Source organism: Antechinus flavipes, chromosome 4, assembly GCF_016432865.1.
Source record: "Antechinus flavipes isolate AdamAnt ecotype Samford, QLD, Australia chromosome 4, AdamAnt_v2, whole genome shotgun sequence".
Taxonomy (NCBI): domain Eukaryota; kingdom Metazoa; phylum Chordata; class Mammalia; order Dasyuromorphia; family Dasyuridae; genus Antechinus; species Antechinus flavipes.
The window spans coordinates 110,205,458-110,227,624 of NC_067401.1; the positions used below are offsets into that span (position 1 = coordinate 110,205,458).

At 49.9% G+C, this 22,167-nt stretch overlaps 2 protein-coding genes across 10 annotated transcripts in view; one reads left to right on the forward strand and one right to left on the reverse strand.

The window, feature by feature from the left end:
- ARHGEF2 (Rho/Rac guanine nucleotide exchange factor 2) overlaps nt 1-16,384 on the forward strand; it is a 41,420-nt gene extending 25,036 nt beyond the window's left edge. For 8 of the 9 annotated variants that reach the window (XM_051993823.1, XM_051993824.1, XM_051993826.1 and 5 more), the window contains 21 exons: nt 2,943-3,087; nt 5,196-5,263; nt 5,580-5,643; nt 6,160-6,289; nt 7,053-7,162; nt 7,293-7,439; nt 8,178-8,428; nt 8,630-8,755; nt 8,949-9,066; nt 9,160-9,408; nt 10,835-10,911; nt 11,155-11,324; nt 11,663-11,730; nt 12,311-12,511; nt 12,742-12,861; nt 13,187-13,254; nt 13,405-13,440; nt 13,646-13,696; nt 13,914-14,366; nt 14,699-14,894; nt 15,227-16,384. In XM_051993823.1, coding sequence (XP_051849783.1) covers nt 2,943-3,087; nt 5,196-5,263; nt 5,580-5,643; nt 6,160-6,289; nt 7,053-7,162; nt 7,293-7,439; nt 8,178-8,428; nt 8,630-8,755; nt 8,949-9,066; nt 9,160-9,408; nt 10,835-10,911; nt 11,155-11,324; nt 11,663-11,730; nt 12,311-12,511; nt 12,742-12,861; nt 13,187-13,254; nt 13,405-13,440; nt 13,646-13,696; nt 13,914-14,366; nt 14,699-14,894; nt 15,227-15,300 — 2,922 coding nt within the window. In that variant the 3' untranslated portion in view covers nt 15,301-16,384. Of the gene's footprint in view, nt 1-2,468; nt 2,686-2,942; nt 3,088-5,195; nt 5,264-5,579; nt 5,644-6,159; nt 6,290-7,052; nt 7,163-7,292; nt 7,440-8,177; nt 8,429-8,629; nt 8,756-8,948; nt 9,067-9,159; nt 9,409-10,834; nt 10,912-11,154; nt 11,325-11,662; nt 11,731-12,310; nt 12,512-12,741; nt 12,862-13,186; nt 13,255-13,404; nt 13,441-13,645; nt 13,697-13,913; nt 14,367-14,698; nt 14,895-15,226 lie in introns of those variants that run through there. The other variant, XM_051993830.1, reaches the window with a different exon arrangement.
- Nucleotides 16,088-21,764, reverse strand: RXFP4 (relaxin family peptide/INSL5 receptor 4). The gene has a single exon (XM_051993836.1). It carries the CDS (start codon nt 20,419-20,421, stop codon nt 18,865-18,867), a length of 1,557 nt encoding a protein of 518 aa, XP_051849796.1. The 5' UTR covers nt 20,422-21,764; the 3' UTR covers nt 16,088-18,864.
- Between the last annotated feature and the right edge of the window lie 403 nt (nt 21,765-22,167).

Here is a 22,167-nt window from a genome sequence, read left to right on the forward strand (position 1 = left end):
TAGGGGATTTGGACTGGGAACCCAAACAATATAATGCCTCTAAATGAGTTTTTCCAGAATCTTGCTTTGAATCCTTTAGAATTCTGATTCAATAATTATACCTGACATTCATCTAAAGTTTGCTTTGGTCATAGCATTCTACCTTAGGTGCTAAGGAAGGTTAAAAGTTAACCAAAACAGGTTCCTTTTTTCTTTATATGCTATTTTTGGGATAAAATCTTAACAGTCAGACCGTAGAAGTACCTCTTCCCCAAGCCTTTCCACACATGGAATATTAAAAAGTTGGTTGTTGTTTTTTTTTTCTTTTTTTCTGGTGTGTGTGTGTATGTGTACATGTGTACTGCTTGGAATATTTTGACGGCATTTAGTATAAGATGTAGCCCTGCCTTCATGGAGCTTACAGTCTAATAAGATAAAATAGAATGATTATTGTTTGCTACAGTAATACATATGAAATACATTAGGAAAATATAAAAGTGAAGTGAGGTCTTTGGGAGAAGGCAGCATTGTATAAAAAATCTGCTGAATTTGGAGTTAGAAAAAACCTGGATTTGAATCCCAGCTGGGCATATATCACCTTCTATGACTTTGAACAAATAACATAATCTTTCGGGACATCAATTTCCTCATTCAGAAAATGAAAGGATTGAACTAGGTTCAAGTTCAAAATCCCATGAAAGAATTATCTTTATTTTAGAGAAGGTTTAATGGGGAGGAGGGGGCAATTGAGTTAAGCTTTAAAAAATGATTAAATACTGGATAAAGGAGGCAGGGAGTGTATTTTAAGCCTGGGAAATAATCTGGGTGGAAGTACTGGGACTGAGTAAAGGTGAGGTATAGGAGAGAAACTTAGTTTGACCTGAGTATTGAGTGTTTTAAGATGGAATGTGGTTTAGAGACTCCTTGGATTTAGCTTTATGTAAAGCCTCTGTATGAATTTTGCCTCCAGCTTATTACTTGCTCTGGGTTTCTGAGCATGTAGCTTAACTGCTGTGAGACTTAATTTCCTCCTGAAAAATCTGAATAAGAAAAGGAACACCAGGAAACCTAGAACCTATTTCCTAAGGATAGTTGTGAGGGATAGTGGAAATTAACATTCCTGGAGAGTTTTCTACCCTGTTGGGAGCTGGAAAAAGAAAATCTAGGACTTTAAATGCCACTCAATGGAACTTGGAACTTACTGGGAAGATGGAGAGTCACTGAAGATCTTTGAACTGAGAAGCAATGTGGTCATGAATCTGCAAGTAAGGAAAACTCCGGACTGTATCTCCAGCCTTCTGTTTTAATGTCTGTTTTCACAGTTAATGTCTGAGGTGAAGGTTCAGTCTGGATTTTTCCTGCCCTCAGATCCAGTCAGCGGTTTTTCTTTCATATTATGATGCCTCTCAAGGAATTGGCATTTTCTATTCTCCTTTGCTCTTTTGCTTTAAGTCTAAAGGAGAGATTCTGGGATCAAATTTAGGAAACCACTTTAGGAGTTTCTTAGAATATATAGATAGATAGCAGTGATGGTGCTCTCATCTCTCCATCTTCACTGGCTCTTTGGGAGGCATAAGGTACTGGAGATTGATAGATGAGAATTCAGAGAAGATTGTCTCAGAACGAGGAAATTCTCTGAATCAGGAGTTTGGAAAATTGATTAGACAGTGTGCCATAGTGAAATAGCCCTTCTGTGATCAGGAGAGATTTGAGTTCACATTTGAACTCCATCAGCTCTGTGACCCTGGACAAATTCCTTTACCCTGAACCTCATTTTTCTCATTTAAAAAAATAGAGATAATACTTATGATACCTATCTCATAAGGTTACAGTGATGAAATTAATTTGTCAAATTTTAATCTCTGGAGAAATATAAGAAATGAGGTTGAAAAGAAAGTTGAGAGTATCTAGCATTTGCAACTTGATCAATTTCTTAGGTTGGTGCGTATATACATAGAGAAGGATTGGACTATATTTTCTTGCATATCTATGAAGTTAAAAGTAATGGAGAAGGGATTTAGGTTAGACAGCAGAAAGAAATTTCTGGGCTTAAAAAAACTTTAGAGGAATAAAGAAAGGGATTCTCTCTGAAGAGGGTAAAATGGAAAGGAAGGGGTTAATTTGGTAAAAGTAATAAAAGTTAGACTCTAGACAGAAGCAAGGGAGGTTTCAGATTTTCTTTTCCTAGATTTAGATCTAAAAGAAAAAGTGTCCCAAATTGGTTGTCTAAAAAAAAAGGTTCATCTTGCTTAGAGACAGGGGGATAGATATTATGACCCCCACCTCTATCCCGTAGGATAAATCCTGTCTGGGGGAGGTGAAAAGGCGTCTAGTTCTAATAGAGTGGGGTAAATACTTGAAGATTCTGCCTTCTGGTCTTGGGGGTGGGACTCCCACCCCCTCCCAGTCTGATCAGGGGAATCTCCTTGCTCCCCCTGCTGTGGCTGCCACAGTGACGGCGGCTCTGACACTGGTTGTCATGGTTATAAGAGGAGCTAACTCCCTGAGTTGGTGAGCTGGCATCCTCTGCCTTGCCTGCACTTCCCTCCTCTCTGCGCATCTTCTCCCGGCAGAGGGAACACAGAAGCTCAAGGGGACGAGGAGAGCCCAGGCCTTGGGGGTGAGGGTGGACTGGGGGTGAGGGCTGTGACGACCAGAGCAGAAAGGATGAGTGGCAATCGGAGGCAGCCAAGCCGTCGGGGCCAGGTGGGTAGGGGCACCGAGGTGAGTCCTTTGGGATCAAGTCCCCAATGGTTGGAAGATAAATGGAGGGCCTCCTGGGCAGTTACTTCCTTAGCTTCCTTGGATAGGAATCACTGCTCCAAATTGCTCTCTTTTTTGGCAGCCCTCAGGCAGGATCTTCTGCTCACCAATAACCCCGAGCCTATCTCTCTCTCTAGACCCTTCGGTATTCTGCCCCAGGTCTTCTCTAGCTTGATTCCCTCTTTTCATCTTCCTTACAGAATCGGGAAAAAGAGAAGATGAAAGAAGCCAAGGATGCCCGCTATACCAATGGGCACCTTTTCACCACCATCTCTGTATCGGGCATGACGATGTGCTATGCTTGTAACAAAAGCATCACAGCCAAGGAAGCCCTTATCTGCCCAAGTAAGTTACCAGGATCCTGAGGTTTGCTACTAGCTTGCCCTTATTTGGCCCCTATGTCTTTGCCTCTCCTTTCCTTCTCTGACCTTTAAATTCCCTGCTTCTATAAACTCTTAACCATTGGGGTCAGATGCTTCTATCCTCTTTTATTCTGAGGAGTGGGTAGCTGTGGGAATATGTCAGAAGAGGATATCAGAGGGAGATGGGGAAAGGAAACATGTGGTGGGCTATCTCCCCTGCAGCTGTTGTTCTGGCTTTTTCCTTCTGCAACTCTTCCCCTCCCTCTCCTCCATTCCCCCCCCTCCCCCCCCCAGAGTGACTTTTCTCCTCCTCGGGTTCTCAATTTTGTAACATCTGTCCCAGGAACAGCTGGAAGAGTGGGGGGAATAAGATGAAGGAAGAGAAGGAATGTGGGGCTGTAGGGGGTGGAACTAGAAAACTGCCAACTTTGCAGCTGTCCCTGTCAATCCCATAGAGAAGACTAGGAGTCAGGATTCCAGGATTTATTTGCCCCTGCTTTCTTGTTCATTTAAGCTGGGAAAAGATTTGAAATATCTCTCTAGGGGAATGGGATTATGGGTTTCCATTTTCCCCAATTTCTAGTCCAGCTCCATTGTTATAGAGGGAGGGCACATCAGGTTTGTGATGTGAGCACTTCTGTCCTCCTAAACCTTAAAAGTTGTTCCAAATCAAGAAGGTTTCCCTTCTCTCTGAGACCCCTAGAAAAGCCTTAAAGGATAACTACTTAGCCTTGCTTCCCAGGTTCCCTCTCCCCCCAAAAAATATGGCAGCCAAAAAATGGTTTTGATTAAGGATTTAAATGGAAATGATGCACTGAAAAGGGCTTTTCATTCTGGTACTGAGGGGGAGCTTCAACTCTTAATTCTTAGTGCCCATGGATTTTAAGGAAGGGACTTTATGAGGAGAACTTAGGAGACCTCCCCGACCTCTTCCCTAGTTCAGGTGGGAAGTGGCAGAGGGCTGTGGAGGTGAAGGGATCCCCAATCTAGATCCCTCCAGAGATCCTGAGAAAATTCCCAATCCGGAAGCCCGTTACCACGGGAACAGAGAGAGGCGGGTGGCACTATTTTGGGAGCAGGTGGAATGCGGAGGTTCGATCCAGAGACACCAAGGGGATGGGGGTTGGAAGAAGGCTTTCTGGAGGGGATGAAACTCCTCCAATACCTGTCTCCTGCCCAGCACCTCTTTTCCCTTGGCCCCACCCTGTTTGCCTTGTATTTGTGGAAGTGAGCAGGGTTCTGGGTATTGTCTGAAGGAGTTAGCAGAGTTTCCGGTGTTGATGCAGTGGGTTGGGGTGGGGAAGAGGAAGCTGGAGGAGGCGGAGTGTATGATGGAGGAGAGGGCTGGTCAGTCTTGTTCTTAGGCTGGACTCTTTGACCAGCCCTGCTTCGGTGTCCTTGCCCTCCTGCCTGCCTGCTATTCCCCGGGGCCTCAGAAATGGCTCCTGGCCAGCGAGAGGCAGATAGTATGGCTTTGCCCCTTTGGGAAGATTGGGCTGTCAGGGTCTGAGTCCTGGGCAGGCAGGTTCTGCCGAGTCCTTAAAGGTAGGAACCAAGTGATGGAAGGAACGAGAAATATGTGGAAGCCCAGGTTGGACCCTAGGGGTCGCTGAGGTCCGCGTCCTTCCTCAGCCTAACCTTCGAGGGGCTTAGGCCTGAAGAAAGCTCTGTGGCCACAGCCCTGCCCCGGGCCCACGCCGGTGCCAGTTGGCTGCCTTTGCAGCAGCCGCCACTCTGAGCTCTGTCTCCCAGCTGGCTTTGTGCTCGGAGCCCAGCCCCGGCCTGCCCCGTAGTAGGCCACCCCCTCATTCTGTCCCCCGGGTGTCTTTGAGCTAAACCCCCAGTCCTTGTTCCCTTCTCCATTTGTTCCTTATTGACTGGGAGCCAAATAGGTTGCGGGGGCAGGTGAGGGCACTCCTCATCCTTCTCTTTATGAAATGATGGAACAGGAGGCTGAGACCCAAAGAGGGGAGTAGAGGAAGAACTTGGGGTGAGGGACAATGGTGGGTGGTATTGTCTTTCTGTGGATGGGAGTACACATAAAGTGCCTGTTTGTCCCCTCCTTTCACCCTCATCATCCTATCTTTCCAGCTTGTAACGTGACTATCCATAACCGCTGTAAAGATGCTCTTGCCAACTGCACCAAGGTCAAGCAGAAGGTGAGAAGGCAGGGAGCAAGTGCAGGGGTTCCCGAGAAGGAGAAGGCCCTGACCCTATGGATGTTAAGCTGGGATGTAGTCTCTCAGATTCTCCTCCGACCTCCCCGGGAGAGCCCAGACAGGAGGAGGGAAGGCTTCCCTCTGATCCCCAGGGCCCCTCTCCGCCTGCTAGGAGCTTCTCTGGGCAGTGTGCTTTCCCATCTCAGGCTTCCCTGGGAGAGGTGGACCTTTACTCCCGCATCAGCCCGGGGGCCACTTAACTAGCTCTCTGCCTGTTGGGTAACGGATGTTCTCTGTTTGCCCTGCTGCCCTAAAGCAACAGAAAGCTGCCCTGCTCAAGAACAGCACTGCTTTGCAGTCCGTCTCCCTGAGGAGCAAGAGTAAGTACCATCCCCATCCCACTCCCCATCTGGCACTCGGGATCGCACTCTGCTGCCACCTTCAGGCCGCTCCGTCCCTCACAGTGGCGGCACTGGAGGGCTGCCCTCGGCTTCCTCCCAGGCCGGGCTGAGGGCTGGGACCCTGTGCTCCCAAAGAGTGCTTTTTATTTTTAGTTTGTTTTGTTTTTGAGGCAGTGGGTTTAAGTGACTTGCCCATGGTCCCACAGCCTGGAAGTGTTCAGTGTCTGAGGCCAGATTTGAACTCAGGTCTTCCTGACTTCAGGCCTAGTGCTCTACCCACTGCGCCACCTGGCTGCCCTCTGTCCTAGCAAGTGTTAAGAAAGAAGGTGACCTACACCCTGCCTTTTGTTGGGGATATATGTGGTGGGGTGGGGATAGCTAAGTCTGAGTAAGGACGGAGAAGGAGCTCTGCCTCAGGCACAGAGGAGACCCCTGGGCCTCCCCTGTTTTCCTCACTATCCAAGCTGGGTTTTCCCTACTTCCCTATTCCCACAGCCACCATCCGGGAGCGCCCCAGCTCGGCCATCTACCCCTCGGACAGCTTCCGTCAGTCCCTTCTTGGCTCTCGCCGCGGCCGGTCCTCCCTCTCCCTGTCTAAGAGCGTCTCCACCACCAACATTGCTGGGTGAGCTGTTGGGAAAAGGAGTATTTGTCTAGACAGGTGGTAAGACTGATGCCAGACCTTAGTTTCTTACTTTGAAAATGAAGGTCTGAGTAAGATGGCTTCTCGGGTCCCTTCCTTGTCTACATTCAGGGTCATATTCAGAGGGAGGTAGAATTAAGCAGAATTCTCAAAACTTCCACTAATCTACACAAAATAAAGTATCATCTGCCAGCCTTAAGTGTCTTAGTAAAGACATGGTCAGGTGTAACATTAATTGACTTAATCATGATACTTTAGATAAATATATAAACAAAACAAGCACTAACCATTTGTCCCTTTTCAGTCCTAAAAGTGGGAAAATATACTTAGTTATATAAACTGATATTATTAAATGTTGTAAGATTTTATTAGATAATTAATCTCCCCACACACACACCAAAAAAAAAAAAAAAAAAGACTGATGCCAGAAGCATTCCTGGCTTCTTATTTTGTTAGGAAGATGGTGGAGATCTCTCCTGTGCCTGACTAAGGAATTAGAGAAGAGCAGAGTAGGGCTCCAGTGTTTTCCCCTCAGTGTCCTTCAGTTGAAATCCATATCTCACTGTAACCTATTCAACATGTAAAGAACTGCTTGCCATCTGGGGGAGGGGGAAGGGGGAGGGAGGGGAAAAATCGGAACAGAAGTGAGTGCAAGGGATAATGTTGTAAAAAATTACCCAGGCATGGGTTCTGTCAATAAAAAGTTATTTTTAAAAAATGAAATCCATATGCTCTTTTCCTTTAGGCACTTCAATGATGAGTCCCCCTTGGGCCTTCGAAGAATCCTATCTCAGTCTACAGACTCTCTCAACATGCGAAACCGCACACTGTCTGTGGAGTCTCTCATTGATGAGGGTAAAGAGAGGCAGTGGGAAAGCTGGGCAAGAGGAGGTCCTGCCTGGGAGGGCCTGGGGCCTCAGGAGACCGGGATCCAGGCTCTGGGGGAGAGGGCTCTGCTCTGAGGCTCCCTCACACCCTCCTCCAGGTGCCGAGGTGATTTACAATGAACTGATGAGTGACTTTGAGACAGATGAGAAGGACTTTGCAGCGGATTCCTGGAGTCTGGCAGTAGACAGTAGCTTCCTACAGCAGCACAAAAAAGAGGTGATGAAGCGTCAGGATGTCATCTATGGTAAGCAGGGTCCCCGGGGCTGAGGAAGCGCGGGTTCCTTATGCCATCAAGACCAAGAACCACGCTACACGTCCTCCCTTCCTCACATTCTGTTGAGTCCTCCTCTCCTGATTCCAAAGACCCCTTTCTACACAGACTCATTAGCCTCTGAGCCACTTCCCCAATGTGCACTTGGTTTCTACGCAGGGCTCTCTCCTTGACTCTTCTATCTGTCTTTTTAATTCAGCTCAGGGAACCACCAGCTTTTTGGTGGGACCCTCCCTCGGCTTAGGATTCTGCTCAGTACTATGAAGGATTCCGATCTTCTGAAGAAGGACTGTGATGTAGGGAGACTTGGGCAAGGCCTTAGTCTCTTTATGTATAAAATGAGGAGGTTGAGGTCTCTTCTGGTTTAAGGTCTCTGAAACTGTAAACCAATCAGCTACAAGCTTCATGACATGGTGGATAGAGAGCTGGACTGGAAGACTGAGAGGGGAATCCTCTCTTAGACCCTGGGCAGTTCCCTTACCCTAAGTCTGTTTCCTCATCCATAAAATGATAATAATTCCTACCTTAAGGATAGAGAATCAGTTCTCATTTGTGACACTTAGGTGAGAAATGGATATGAAACACTTTGCTTTTTAAAAGCATTTTTGTAAATATTATCGTCATCACTATTATGGTCTATAACAGACAAGGATATGGTCAGTGGGCCTGCCCCCTTGCTCCTTGACTGACACTTTGGCCTGCCTCACCCAGAGCTGATCCAGACAGAGCTGCACCACGTGAGGACGCTGAAGATCATGACCCGCCTCTTCCGAACGGGGCTGTTGGAGGAGCTGCAGCTGGATCCAGCCCTGGTGCAGGGCCTTTTCCCTTGTGTGGACGAGCTCAGCGATATCCACACCCGCTTCCTCAGCCAGCTGCTGGAGCGCCGACGCCAGGCCCTTTGCCCGGGCAGTACCCGCAACTTTGTCATCCACCGGCTCGGGGATCTGCTTATTGGCCAGGTGAGGAGAAGAGAGGGAGGGGCCTGCTGAAGGGGGTAGGGACAGGCTGTGGAGACAGGGAGAGGTGGGTGTTTGTGTTTTTGTTTTTGTTTGTTTTTTGCATCCCTGGGGATTGCAGGAAAGAGGGAAAGCAAGGACTCCATTAGAAGTAAAGCCCACATGTTAGGGGTCTCGGGTTTGTGACGCCGTCTCTCTGCCTAGTTCTCAGGCTCCAGTGCCGAGCAGATGCGGAAGGCCTATTCCGAGTTCTGCAGCCGTCACACCAAGGCACTGAAACTCTACAAGGAGCTGTATGCTCGGGATAAGCGCTTCCAGCAGTTCATCAGAGTGAGTAAGACTGCCATGACCTCTACCTAGAACTCCATTTGATCCTTAACTCTCAGGACTTTGTGCATCCTTAGCTTCTATGTCATCAGGGGCCAACTAAGGTCTTGGGGATTGACCATCTTGGACCTCTCAGTCTTTGATCCTGTCCTGTCTGTTCTGCCCCATTTGACCTTTGTTTCTTCCGATTCTGCAGAAGGTGACCCGCTCCACAGTGCTCCGGCGACATGGGGTGCAGGAGTGCATCTTGCTAGTAACCCAGCGCATCACCAAGTACCCCGTACTCATCGACCGGATCCTGCTGCATTCCCGTGGTGAGGAAGGTTGGGCCGGGGCCAGGTAAATACAGCGAGGGTGGCTTGGAAGGAGACTTTCTCCTTACCCCTGACTTCTCTTGCTGTTCCCAGGCAACGAAGAGGAGCATCGGGACCTGACAACAGCCTTAGGTCTGGTGAAAGAGCTGCTGTCAGCAGTAGACCAGGAGGTACATGAGCTGGAGAAGGGAGCTCGCCTGCAGGAGATCTATGGGCGTACAGACCCCCGTGCCCAGGCCCCAGTGCCTGGCAAGGGTCCCTTTGGCCGAGAAGAGCTTCTACGTCGAAAACTGCTCCACGATGGTTGCCTGCTTTGGAAGACAGCCACAGGACGTTTCAAAGGTCAGTTTTCCCTGACCTTGTGGCTTATGACCTGATATAGCAGGAAGGGCAGTTCATGTCCTACTCGAGAAATAACCTTAGAGGAAGAGTGATAGTCTTTGTCAGTTAAATAAGTTTAAGGTCCTTGTTCCTATTGTTAACTGAAAAATAAAGTGCCCTCTGAGAGCATCATAGTTTATTAGAGACCCCACTGGAATACACATGCTTCTGAGGCAGAACTGAAACCTTAGGGAGGTCCCAGTTGCAGAGAGAGAGAGAAGCACAGATGGATAGAAAAAAAGTCTCCCTTAAAATCTCAGTGCTGAGAGGGCTTTTGGGGGTTGATCTTCTGGAGGAGGGCAGAGGAAAGCAGGAATGGACAAAGCAGAGTGCCTCCAGTGGGGGAATGAGGGCAGGTTTCCCCATTCTTCTTCCTCAGCATTGGTTTGCAATGGGAACAGATTCTCATTGGTTCAAATTGGCTTCACCAGAGCTAAACTGGACCTTTGTGCCCCTTTATAAAACTTCCAAGCTTCTGCCTTGGATCTTGTCAGTCTTCACCAACCTCCTCCTTCCTTCCACTCCCCTCTCCCATCCCTCCCACGCAGCAACTAAGAATATAAACCATGGAGGTTAAAAATAGCAAGGATGGAGAGCTTTATTTTCTGAAGTATTCAACAAAACACCTCCCTTTCTCCCTGCCATGCCCAAAGGTCCCTAAGGGCAGGAGGAAGATTTCTCCCATTTGAGCTGACTTCCCAATTTTATAGGATTGACCTTTGTCTCCTGAAAGCCCCCAAAAGTCTTCCTTTTGAAAGAAAAGGTCAAAGGAGAGAGCTGGAAAGACTGCAAAAGGGAACTGTAGGACTGAAGATGGAATTGTTTAACCTGAAGATCAATCTGAAATTGGGGGTGGTGGCAGTAAGATTTGTTAAGCATCTTAGAGTCTGTAAAGGTTAGTTCTGCAGTAGAGAGGGACCTGCTGTTCTCCACTGACTGTAAAACAAGAGGGTGTAGGCATATGCTGCAGTAGGAGGGATTTAGGTTAGGTCTCAAAAAGGACCAGAGTGAGTTGGAAAGTATGGGAACTGCAGTCTAAAAAGGAACAGAGACTCTGGATATAGGAGATAGACTGGCTGGGGCATCAGGCATCCTCTCCAGAGTGACAGAATGAATTTAATGATCCTTCCAAGTGTCCTTCCAGCCCAAAATGAATCTGAAATTCCACAAGTTACCTTCTCCCTTGTCCCCCTCCCCCCCAATCCCATTCCCAATCCTGAAATAAATGAAGTAAGAATACTTGAGGAATTTAAGAGTAAAGGCAAAGATTGGGGATGGAGAGGAGTTAGGAGCCATCACCTAGTGAGGCAAGACTAGTCCAAGGTGTAAGAAAAAGGAAATCAGGTTTCTAGTTCATCCATTGCTGACTTGTCAACTCTCCTGCCAGATGTGCTGATGCTGTTGATGACAGATGTTCTAGTGTTTCTTCAGGAGAAGGACCAGAAATACATCTTTCCTGCCTTGGTAAGACCATCCCTCTCCTCTCCTGTCTCTGTCAGAGAGACATCTCAACTCTAGGGACATCCTAGTCTTCAGAGTCCATTTTTCCCTTTGAATTGTCAAAATGCCAGTTTCTCAACACCTCCCACCCCAGCCCCCCACTCAACTTCTGACAGATTTTTAAGCAGTTTGAAGAGACAGACTTTCTAGGAAGTCTTAGATGCCAGGACTCTTGCTCACTCCTTTAATCTTGTCTTTCTTTGTCAGGACAAGCCAGCAATAATCTCACTACAGAACCTCATTGTTCGAGACATTGCCAACCAGGAAAAGGGGATGTTTCTGATCAGTGCTGCTCCCCCTGAAATGTATGAGGTCCACACAGCCTCCAGAGAGGACCGGAACACTTGGATCCGTGTCATCCAGCAGAGTGTGCGTGTGTGAGTATTGAAGAGAAGGTCCAAGTCTGCCTCTCCATGCATGTCAGCCGGCAATGTTTGTTGTATTTGAACAGTTTTGAGGAGGGACTGTTTAGAGCCTGGGATAGTTCTACCTCATTTCTTAAAACAAAATTGGCTGAGTGTAACCAAAACTAGAAAGTTGGACAGTCTGGAAAGACCCCTTGAAGAGGGAAATATGGTAGAATCAAAGTTAAGGATAAGGTGGTGTCCAAGGGAGAGGAAATAGCAGATGTGAAAGGTCATAGATGACCCTTCACTTTGGGCCCCTAGATCCTTTCTCACCTTCATCTCTGATTAACCCCATCTCTCCATCATAGGTGCCCATCCAGAGAGGACTTCCCTCTGATTGAAACAGAAGATGAGGCCTATCTTCGCAGGATCAAAAGTAAGCATTATACTCTTCTCACTCCATGCCCTTGGTTGTCCCACTCTAGAATTTTCTTCTTTCATTTTTTTCCATCTCAATTATCACCTCTCAAGTGCTCCCTCTCAAAGCCCTCCTCCACAAATAGCAGTCCTCCCTTAGGACAAGTGGAGCAAAACAAAACAAATCCAGACATTGACCCTCTCTGAAAACACGCCTCCTTCACATCTAATCCATTAGCTCTTGGGCAGGAGGTGGGAAGCGTGTTTCGTCAGTCATGGTCCTTGCACTGACCAGTACTCTTGGCTTTCCAACTTGCTTTCCTAGTTCCGCGGACTTCATTCCCCATCAGTTATACAAGTCTTCCCAAATTCTCAGACTTCATCATCTTTTCTTGTGGTGCTGTCATATTCCATTAATTCAGATGCCATAATTTGTTCACCCATTTCCCAACTGACGGATACTCACTTTGTCTCTCTAGCTTCTTTCCCTCTGCCCCCACTTGGCCCCTGACTCCCGCTCATCCTGGAGCCTTCTGGCTTGGTTCCTCTCACCCTCTTTGCCCTTTGTCTCTCCCTCCCTGCTTGCCCTGTGTCTTCAGCGGAGCTGCAGCAGAAGGACAGGGCCCTGGTGGAGCTGCTGCAAGAGAAGGTGGGACTCTTTGCTGAGATGACCCAGTTCCAGGCAGAAGAAGATGGAGGGGGTGGCGGGCCGCTGCCCACCTTGCCTCGTGGCCTCTTCCGCTCTGAATCCCTGGAATCCCCTCGTGGGGAGAGGTTGTTGCAGGACGCTATCCGGGAAGGTAGGAGAGCTCTCGGGGCAGCTGGACGTTCTTCCTCTGAAATACAGTGGGACATCCAGACAGCTGAACACGCACAGTGAACCCAGTGGCTGCCGCGCTCGCTCTCCTGTGCCTCTTCATTTGCCTGACATTCCCCTGGCTGGTCAATGCTTAGGCGCTAGGGTTCGTTCCCCTTGTGTTCAGTCTCCGGCTCTGCTTTTCCTGACCTTCTCTCTTCTTTCCTCCCCCAGTGGAGAATCTGAAGGACCTGCTGGTTGGGCCTGGACTAGATCTGCCTCTGCCCCCACGGGAATCGACTTTGTCCCTGGAGCCCGACGGTGGTGGCAACACCAGCCCTGGGGTGACTACCAGTGAGTGCCAGGGCCAAGGGCACTGGGGGACTCGGAGGGAAGTGGGCAGGACTGGGGGGAGGCTGTGACCAAATGCGAGCAGTTAAAGGGAGAAAATGGGAAGGGACCAAAGTTGGGGGGGGCGGTGATTAACAGGCGGCAGGCATTTACACGGCCCCACTGCGGTTCCTCAGGAAGTCTGTGAGGTCGATGTTAGAAGGGTTAATATACATCTTACAGCAGAGCCAGGCTCACCCAGCTAATTCACATCAGGTGTGGGCTCTAGACTCAGCTCTTCCAGCACTCTCTCCACTGGGCCCATCTCTTTTCTCTTCTCCCTTGATAGATGGTGAAACAAGAACGTTCAATGGGTCCATTGAGTTCAGCAGAGCTGACTCGGACTCCAGTCAGAGGGTGAGTTCTCTGGGATATGGCCAGGCTGGGGAATAGAGGACTGGTCCCTGTTCATCTGGGGTCTCTGGAGGCCGGGGGCAGTGTCATGGGGGGCTAAGGAGCCGACACCTGAATAGTCTCTTAACTCCCCGTTCTTCCCTTTCGCTGCAGGATCGAAATGGGAACCAGTTGAGATCTCCTCAGGAGGTAAGTTGAGAGAGCAAAGTAGGATTGATGACAGAAGGATTGTGGGAATCAAGGGCCATGACCATTAAAACAATTAGAGCCTAATTTCGGGTGATGTCAAGAGATACCAGCTCTCTGATATGTTCCCCTCAGCCCCTTATTTGACTCTGGATCTGAATGCATGTGTCTTATTCCCCTCCCTCTCCCCTCCCTTTTCTGTCCCTAGGAGGCCCTGCAGCGACTAGTCAACCTGTATGGACTTCTCCATGGCCTTCAGGTGAGTGAGGGCTGACTGGGGCCTGGCGTGGTGGGAAGGGAAGTAACCTCTCCGTTCTGAGGAAGTAACCTCAGAACGGAGAGCGGGTTCATGGAGGCGGGAGGCGGGCAGACCCTCTGTCCGCACTCGCAGTCTGGGTGTCCCGGGAAGTTGTGACCGGCTGGCTCCTTGGTCGGAGAGTTGTAACCCAAACGCCCTCATCACTCACCCCACCCAGGCAGCGGTGGCTCAGCAGGACACCTTGATGGAAGCCAGGTTGTCGGAGGGCCCTGAACGACGGGAGAAGCTGGTGTTGTCCCGGGCCAACTCTCGAGATGGGGAGGCGAGCAGGCCCGGGGGCGCCCCCGTGGCCCCCGAGAAGCAGGCCACAGAGCTGGCCCTGCTGCAGCGGCAGCACGCCCTGCTGCAAGAGGAGCTCCGCCGCTGCCGGCGTCAGGGGGAGGAGCGGGCCGCCGAGGCAGGCGGCCTGGAGGCTCGGCTTCGCGAGAGCGAGCAGGCCCGGGCCCGGCTGGAGCGGGAGGCGGAAGAGGCCAGGAGGCAGCTGGCGGCCCTGGGCCAGACCGAGCCTCTCCCAGCCGAGGCTCCCTGGGCCCGCCGCCCTCTGGACCCCCGGCGCCGCAGCCTCCCTGCGGGGGACGCCCTCTACTTGAGCTTCACCCCCCCTTCCCAGGTGAGCGGAGCCCCCCCATCGGGCTGTGGTGAGAGGCCGCCGATGCACAGGCATGGGGGGCAAATGTGACTGGGGGGTGCAGGGGCACCTGCTCGGCTAGGGGCTAGACTGGACATGCCTTCCATCCTGGGAGACGGAGAAATGGAGTGGTGGGTCTGAATGGAGCCCTTGGGTATTTCCTGAAAAAGGGTTTGACTGGGGGGCAGAGGTGAGAAGTGGAAGAGCACGGTAGGGCTTGGGCCTGCTTCCCACTGTGTTGCCTGAGCCCCCCCGTGTGGGACTGGGCGGGCAGTCACCCTGGCTCCCCTGCCCATGCTCTCCCCCTCCCCCAGGCTATGCCCCAGATATGCCGAGGCCACGACCGCCTAGATCTGCCCTTATCCACTCGCTCCATTCACCGTACCTTTGAGGACAGAGAGGGGCCCGAGCTAGGCAGTCCTGAGGAGCGGCTTCAAGATAGCAGCGATCCCGACACCGGGAGCGAGGAGGAGGGCTGTAGTCGCTTGACTCCACCACATAGCCCCCGAGGTGAGACTGGGAGCTCAGCGGATGGGGCCGGGGAGCAGGGGTGAACCTTCATGTGTCTCAAACTCATTATGGGCCCTCTGACCGCCCCAGCTTGCTCATGGCCCTTGGAATGGTGTTGCTTACAATTCTTCTGAAGTCACCAGATCCCTGGGGGTAGGGGGGTGGGGGGGTTAGGCAGTCAGGTGCTCTTTGGATAGAGGTGCTCTGAGAGGCAAGTTTCCCCTTTTATTTGTGGTTGGTTGACCCCAGGCCTCCCAAGAGGCAGCAGAGTTGAAGATGGTGGGTATTTCTTTTCTGGACCCCTGCTCACTGGTCACACTCTCTTTTTGTAGATTTCCCCCGAATGCAGGACATTCCAGAGGAGAGTGAGAGTCGAGATGGAGAACCTATTGCCTCAGAAAGTTAAAGGGGTTCTTCCCCCCCCTTCCTGATCCCTTCCAGGGCTATCATTGGGGGATGGAAGAGCTGGGGGAGTAGCCTTTGGATGTCCAAGTTACATAGGTGAGGGGGACACTTAATAGAACTGCTGACTCTTGTGTGTCCCCCACTTACCCCCACCCCTGGATCTCCTAACTTAGGGAGAGCAGGGTTGCTTGAGGGGGTCACAAAGCTGTGGGATTTGCCTTCTGGTAGCATCCACAAGCAGCACCATAGATGCCAATTTTTCAGACCCCACCCCCACCTCCTCATGTGGAAAGATTTATTTATTTATTGTTTATTAGGTGGGTGGGAGGGAGGGACTTAAAGGACCAGGGACAAGGGAACCAAGCCATAAAGGGACAGAAAACCTGGCCCTTTAACACTACTGGGGGAGGGGGGAGGGAAGACCAACCAGGGGTTAACCCTTCAGTTACTGGCCTGTAGCCCAGCAACCCTTACCCTCATACTTAAGTGGGGGCCAAACTTACCAGAGCCCTTTAAAAAGGGATATGGATAGGGCAGCGTCCCTCCCACTACAGACCTCCTAATGCTGCTCATTCCAACCTCCATTGTAGCTCTTGGGAGTCCAGGGTATCTGGAGTGGAGATTGGGGTGGGACCAGTGGTGATGGTGGGAGATCCATTGGGACCACAATGTTTTGGTGTTCTTTTTGTTTCATTTTGTTTTTTGTACCAAAGCTGACTGCACGCGTTTTATATTTTTAAAAGAAGATTGTAGGCAATTAGAGATGCGGACTCCAACTACCCCATGTCTCAGAAGAAACTTGGGGAGTGCGGTTGGGCATCAGTATTTGCTCACCATAATACGACTGGTGGGGAGCCTTTCCTGGCTCTTCTCCCTAGCCTATCTCCACTCAGCCAATTGGGAATGCATCAAAGAGGTGTAGGAAATATCTGGGGGCCTCAGAGTCTGGTTTGAAAACCAATCTTGAATTTTGGTTTGGGGGGTATTAGCAAGTGTCAAATACCCTCCCCACCAGGCCCCAGCACTTTTCTGATGATTTGATTGTAAAAAGACCAAGCACACAGAATTAAAGATATGGAATCCCATGGACTTGATTTTTGTTGGATGTAGGAAAATGAGCATTAAAGCGATATCTAGACCAGATATCTAGACAATCTCTCTTTGGGGGCAGCTTCTGCCTTATGGGTTGTGGTTCTCAGTGAGTTTGTGCTGCTAAGCTGCACCTCGTCTTGAGGGGTTTCATCTATAATCAGGCCATCATGTCCTCTCATATGGAGTTCAGTTTAATTCATTAACAAGTATTTCTTTAGCTCTTCTTTGTACCACAGCATTGGGGATACAAAAGGAAAAAAAAAAAAACTTAGATTCTGTTGGGGAAGATCCCATAGCAGGAGTACAAAATCCATGCCCTTAGTCCAGCTCTCCACCATCCCATAAGCCTTTAGGTGACCTCCGGAAGATGACTCTCTGCCTCCACACAAGCAGAGTGTGCCTACTCTTGGTCCGAGCTCTGCCCTTTGGAGCAGCTGATCCTTTTCACTTCCCTTTTTGGCCTTGTATCCTTCCTGTTTCTGATGAGTTTCGAGTGCTAGGGAGGGGGGAGGAGAGAGTCCCTCCCAGTCGTCCTGATGCCTTTGAAGGACCCAGAATCTAAGAGTGAGACTGAATGGAGGAGCAGAAACAGGCACAAAACAAATGAGTGTACCCCAATACAGGGAGAGGCCCTGAAGGACAGAAAAACACATCAAACCTTTGGGGTCTGGAAACCTGGGATCCTTTATTTCTTTGACTCTATACCCTATGGCTTCTTCCTGAAGTCTTTTGAAGTTTAATTCCCCCAAACCACATTCTGATAACCTTCTCTCCAGTCCCCTTAGAAAGGTCTTTTTCTGGGACCTTCAACACTTGGTCCTAACCATTTTACATATAAGGAAATGGACCAAGAGCAGGTCAATGGCTTGCACAAATCACACCAATAGTCTCTAGAGGAAGGTGCTGGGCAGTTATCACTGCCCCTTCTCAACCACCTCATCTTTAGAAAGCCTTTGATCCAACCCCTTCTGTTGCAGAATTGCCCCACCACTTCTTATTCTGCCCTTTGGGGAAGCCAGGAGTGCAGCTGCTTCGCAGGTAGAGGCCTCAATCTAGGACTACTTGTCTTCTGCATTCCCCCCTGTTCTTTTCCTGTAAATATATACAAGCTGGTCCAGCCCCAGGCCCACTCACATGGTTGCCTCCTTGTCTTAATCAGTGACATTAACCATAAATTAGCAGAGAAACATGAACTACTTGGTACTTGGTGCTTAGGTGTAACCTTCAGAGGAACTCCTGGCCTAGAGAAAAAACAATACCTAAGAGTCCACAGAATTTTCCATTTTAAGTTGATTTAAGAATGAACTTAAGAGTTTTGAACTCAGCAGGAAAAAGGAAATTAAACAGCAAGCAAAAACACCAATTATAGTTAGTACTTAAAAAGTGGCAAATTAGGATACTGTTTAACATTGTACTTTTTGCCAAAAATTAGAAATGCAGCTTGGGACTACTTGGAGGTTGTCCCCCCTACTATGCCATTCAATGGTATTCAATAGGACCCCTGTCTCATACCTACAGAAAAAACAAGGGGATCTCCTTTATATCTAACTGGATATTGCCATCTTCTATTCCAAGATCCTTGCAATTTAAAGGCTTCCATGGTTCTAACCTCCCATGTTGTGATCAGTAGACAATTCATATCTTCTTGACAGACATGTTTTTCTAGCTGCTTTGGCAGTTTCTTGCTCTCCTCCCTCTCTTTGCCTCCCTCCCTCTAAGAATCCACCAATTGTTTTAGTAGGTGAGCATTCGTGTCATTCTTTTTGTGAGGGTCTTCTGGCAATTAAACACCATCTCAGGGCTCCTTTGACCTCCCTTTGGGAGAATACAAAGGAAGTGAGAGTATGGAGTGGAAAATTATTCCCCCCAACCTATTGGCTACTCTGCTAACCAATTCCGACCAAAAATAGATATATCTAGCCTTCCATTTCCCCTTCTGTAAAAATGAGGGGATTGGATTTAATCTTTATAGCCAACAGCTGTAAATTATGCCCCGGCATTGTTTGTTTAATGTTCAGGGACAAAGGAGATGGATTTTAGCTGTAAGTGCTGGAAAACCTGAGTTGAAAGTCAGGGGACTAGTTGGGAGCCACAGACTTCAGCTGGAGCTGGCCCTAGGACCCCGCCCCCCCTTTGAGCTTTGGCTACAAAGGGAAGAGAGTACCACTATAGGGAGAGCAGGAAGGGCTAAGTAGCCACGAACACTTCCCCAGAAATGGCAGTGGTGCCGTTGGGTAAGGTGGAAACAGGTGGTAGGAAACCAAAAACGTTATTCACAAATCCCTCTTCCCTCCACACCCCCACCCCGACCACAAATGGAGACTAGGTTTTCTTGGATCTCTGAACTCAAATACTCCACCCCAAAGGGAGTTAAGGAGCAAAGATAAACGTCCCAAGGTGTCGTGACCTGGTGGAATTTGAGAAGCTCCTTCCCGGGCATGGGTGCCAGGGTCTGGGGAGGGAGAGACAGCTTCTATGGGGGAGGGCCTTCCTGTTCTGTACCCCCCTTGTCCAGGTGGGTGAGAGTGGTGGAGAGCCCACCGCCCTTACGGGCGCCCGCCCCCTCCTTGGGCCGGCTCCTCCTCTGGAGGGCTACTTGCTTGGGCTGGGCTCGCCCCGCCCCGGGCAGCCGCGCCCTCAGCCCGCTCAGGGCCTTGCCCAGGGCCCGCCGGCACTCCCGGCGCAGGAAGCAGTACAGCAGGGGGTTGAGGCAGCTGTTGCTCCGGGCCAGGCAGACAGTAAGGGGGAAGACGTAGGTGTGAAGGACCGAGTAGGTGGCGTCCCAGGGCACGAGGTCAAACTTGACTAGCACCCCCCAGAGCGTGACCACGTGGTTGGGGAGCCAGCAGAGGAAAAAGGACGCGACGATGGCGCCGAGAGCGCGCGCCGCGGCCTGGTCCCTCCGCCTCAGGCGCTGCCGCCGAAGGAAGGCCCACAGCAGCAGGTAGCTGGCCGCGACGACGCTCAGGGGCGCCACGAAGGCCAGCAGCACCTTCTGCACCTGGTAAGCCCCCAGCCAGCCAATGCTGGGGAAGCGGAGCAGACACAGCTGGACCCCCCCCACCTCGGCTTCGGCCCCAAAGACGGCCGTGGGCGCCGCCGCGGCGCCCGCAGCCACCCAGGCGGCCAGGCCGGTCCCGAAGGCCCGGGAGGGCGAGAGGCAGGCTCCGGGGCCGGCGGCCACCGCCAGCATCCAGTACCGGACCAGGCTGAGAGCGGTGATGAGGAAGACGCTGGCGTAGACGCTGAGGACGGTGCCCGTCAGGACGGCCTTGCAGAGAACGCCCCCAAAGGGCCAGTGGAAATCCAGCGCGTACTCGGCGGCCCAGAAGGGAAAGGTGAGTGCCAGCCCCAGGTCAGCCAGCGCCAGGCTGAAGACGAGGCTGTCCGTGGTTGGACGCGAGGCCCGCCGGCCGCCCAGCACCCAGAGCGCAGCCACGTTGCCCAGGAGCCCCACGGTTCCCACTAGTCCATAAGCCAGGGCAACTGAGATTCTCAGGGCCAGGTAATCAGCCGGGAGCGCAGCCTCGTCCAGGCTCAGCATCTCACCCCGGGAGGCGTTGGCCCAAGAGGCCGGCGGGGAGGGGACACTGGGGGGAGCCATCTCGGAAGGATCGGCTGCGCCAGGACAGGCCCCTGCCAGCGAGGGCGCGGAAAGGCCGCCCTGCCTCCGGAGACCCGCAGCCCCGGGTGTTTTATGCATCGATCTACGCCCGCAGCCCCAAGCCACACCTCCACCTTTGGCGGGAAGTGCCCACAGGGCAGTGCCCTCCCGTCCCTGGTGGTCAAGGTCGAGGATAGGTGGGGCAGGGCAAAGGAGATCCCGCCCTTCACTCTGCCCAGGGATCACTTTAGAATTTCTAACCTCTTGGTGGAGGGAAGAGCTGGGGAAATTATTGGGTCGGGATGGGCGGGAAAGAGAGTTCCAGAGGAAAAGAAGATGGAGGAGAGGAAATTGTAGATTGCAGATTTTATTTCTGGACCTTTTTCCCTGGGACACGATGATGGTCCACAGAAATCTAGACTCCATCTGCCCTTGGTATGGGATCTAGTATTTTCCCCCTACTTTTGCCCGAAGTTCATCAAATAATTGAGGGAGAGGAGAATTGGACTGGGGGGAGGGTATGTTTAAGGGTTATCTAGTAATGTCCTCAATGAACTTAACAATGATACTTATAGGGAACAAGGAAGTGAGAGAAAGACCTTAGGCTCCCTTGCGATCCAGTCTGCTCTCAGTGCTGCTTCTATCTCCAGATATCTTCCTTTCCTGCAGATTTGCCCTTTTCTAGGTCTGACTCTGAAGATAGAGCTCAGCAGTCCAAAAACCACCAACCCAAACTGTCCTGGTGAAAACCACCTTTTCAGAACCTACCAATGGAACAAGAAGCTGCTTCTTCTTCTTCTTTTTAATTAAAGCTTTTTATTTTCAAAACATATGAATGCAATTTTTCAACAGTAACCCTTGTAAAACCTTGTGTTCCAGTTTCTCTCCTCTCTCCCCCACCCCCTCCCCTAGATGGCAAATAATCCAGTATATGTTAAACATGGTAAAAATATTTTAAGCCCAATATATACATAGATATTTATACATTTATCTTGCTGCACAAGACAAATCAAATCAAACTGGGAAAAAATGAGAAAGAAAATAAAATGCAAGCAAACAATAATAAAAAGTGAAAAAGCATATTGTGAATCACACTCAGTTCCCACGGTCTTCCCTCTGGGTGTAGATGGCTCTCTTCATCACAAGATCATTGGGACTGGCCTGAATCATCTCATTGTTGAAAAGAGCCAAGTCCATCAGAATAGATTATCGGATAATCTCCTTGTTGCCATATATAGTGATGTCCTGGTTCTACTCATCTCAGCATCAGTTCATGTAAGTCTCTCCAAGCCTCTCTGGAATCATCCTGCTGGTTATTTCTTGTACAACAATAATATTCCATAACACTCATACCATAATTTATTCAGCCATTTTCCAATTGATGGGTATCCATTCATTTTCCAGTTTCTAGCCACTACAAACTGGGCTGCCACAAACATTTTGGCACATACAGGTCCCTTTCCCTTCTTTAGTATCTCTTTGGGGTATAAGCCCAGTAGAAACACTGCTGGATCAAAGGGTATACACAGTTTGATAACTTTTTGAGCATAATTCCAGATTGCTCTCCAGAATGGTTGGATCCATGGAACATTCAGCTTCTTTCCCTCTCCTTCCCCTTCCTGCCCCTGGAAAAAGAGAAGTGACTGGGTGAAAGATACTGCCAGAATGGGGAAATAAGGAGCTAAGGTTCTAGGGGAGAGGGTGCAACTGATTTGTTCTCACTGACTTTCATCTATACCTTTCCGGCTCCCCTTCCTTACCCCCTTTCCCAAAACCCCCACAATTATTAATTAATACAGATGTTAATTAAGATAAAATCTGATAATCAGATTTCTGAAAACTGGGAAGGAGAGTTTAAGGATAATTAATCTGGGATGGGCTACTCAGTGAGCCAGGAAAAAGCAGAGCCTGGTCAGACCTGGACTGGGTCTTAGTTTAGGAGAGAAAGGGATGAAATGTGATTTAGGATGCTATTTTCATGGCCAAATCTTAGGACAAATCTTCCTCTGACAGAAAGGCCCTGACACCTATTTATGGCAATTTCTTTGTGCCAGTTACTCAATATTGTGGATTACATTGATTTTCCTCTTCCTTGTCACGGGAGAAAAGGAATCGGTGATCCTTGGCACCCAGCTCACCTACATCTCATTTTTCTACCTTGTGGACTCATGG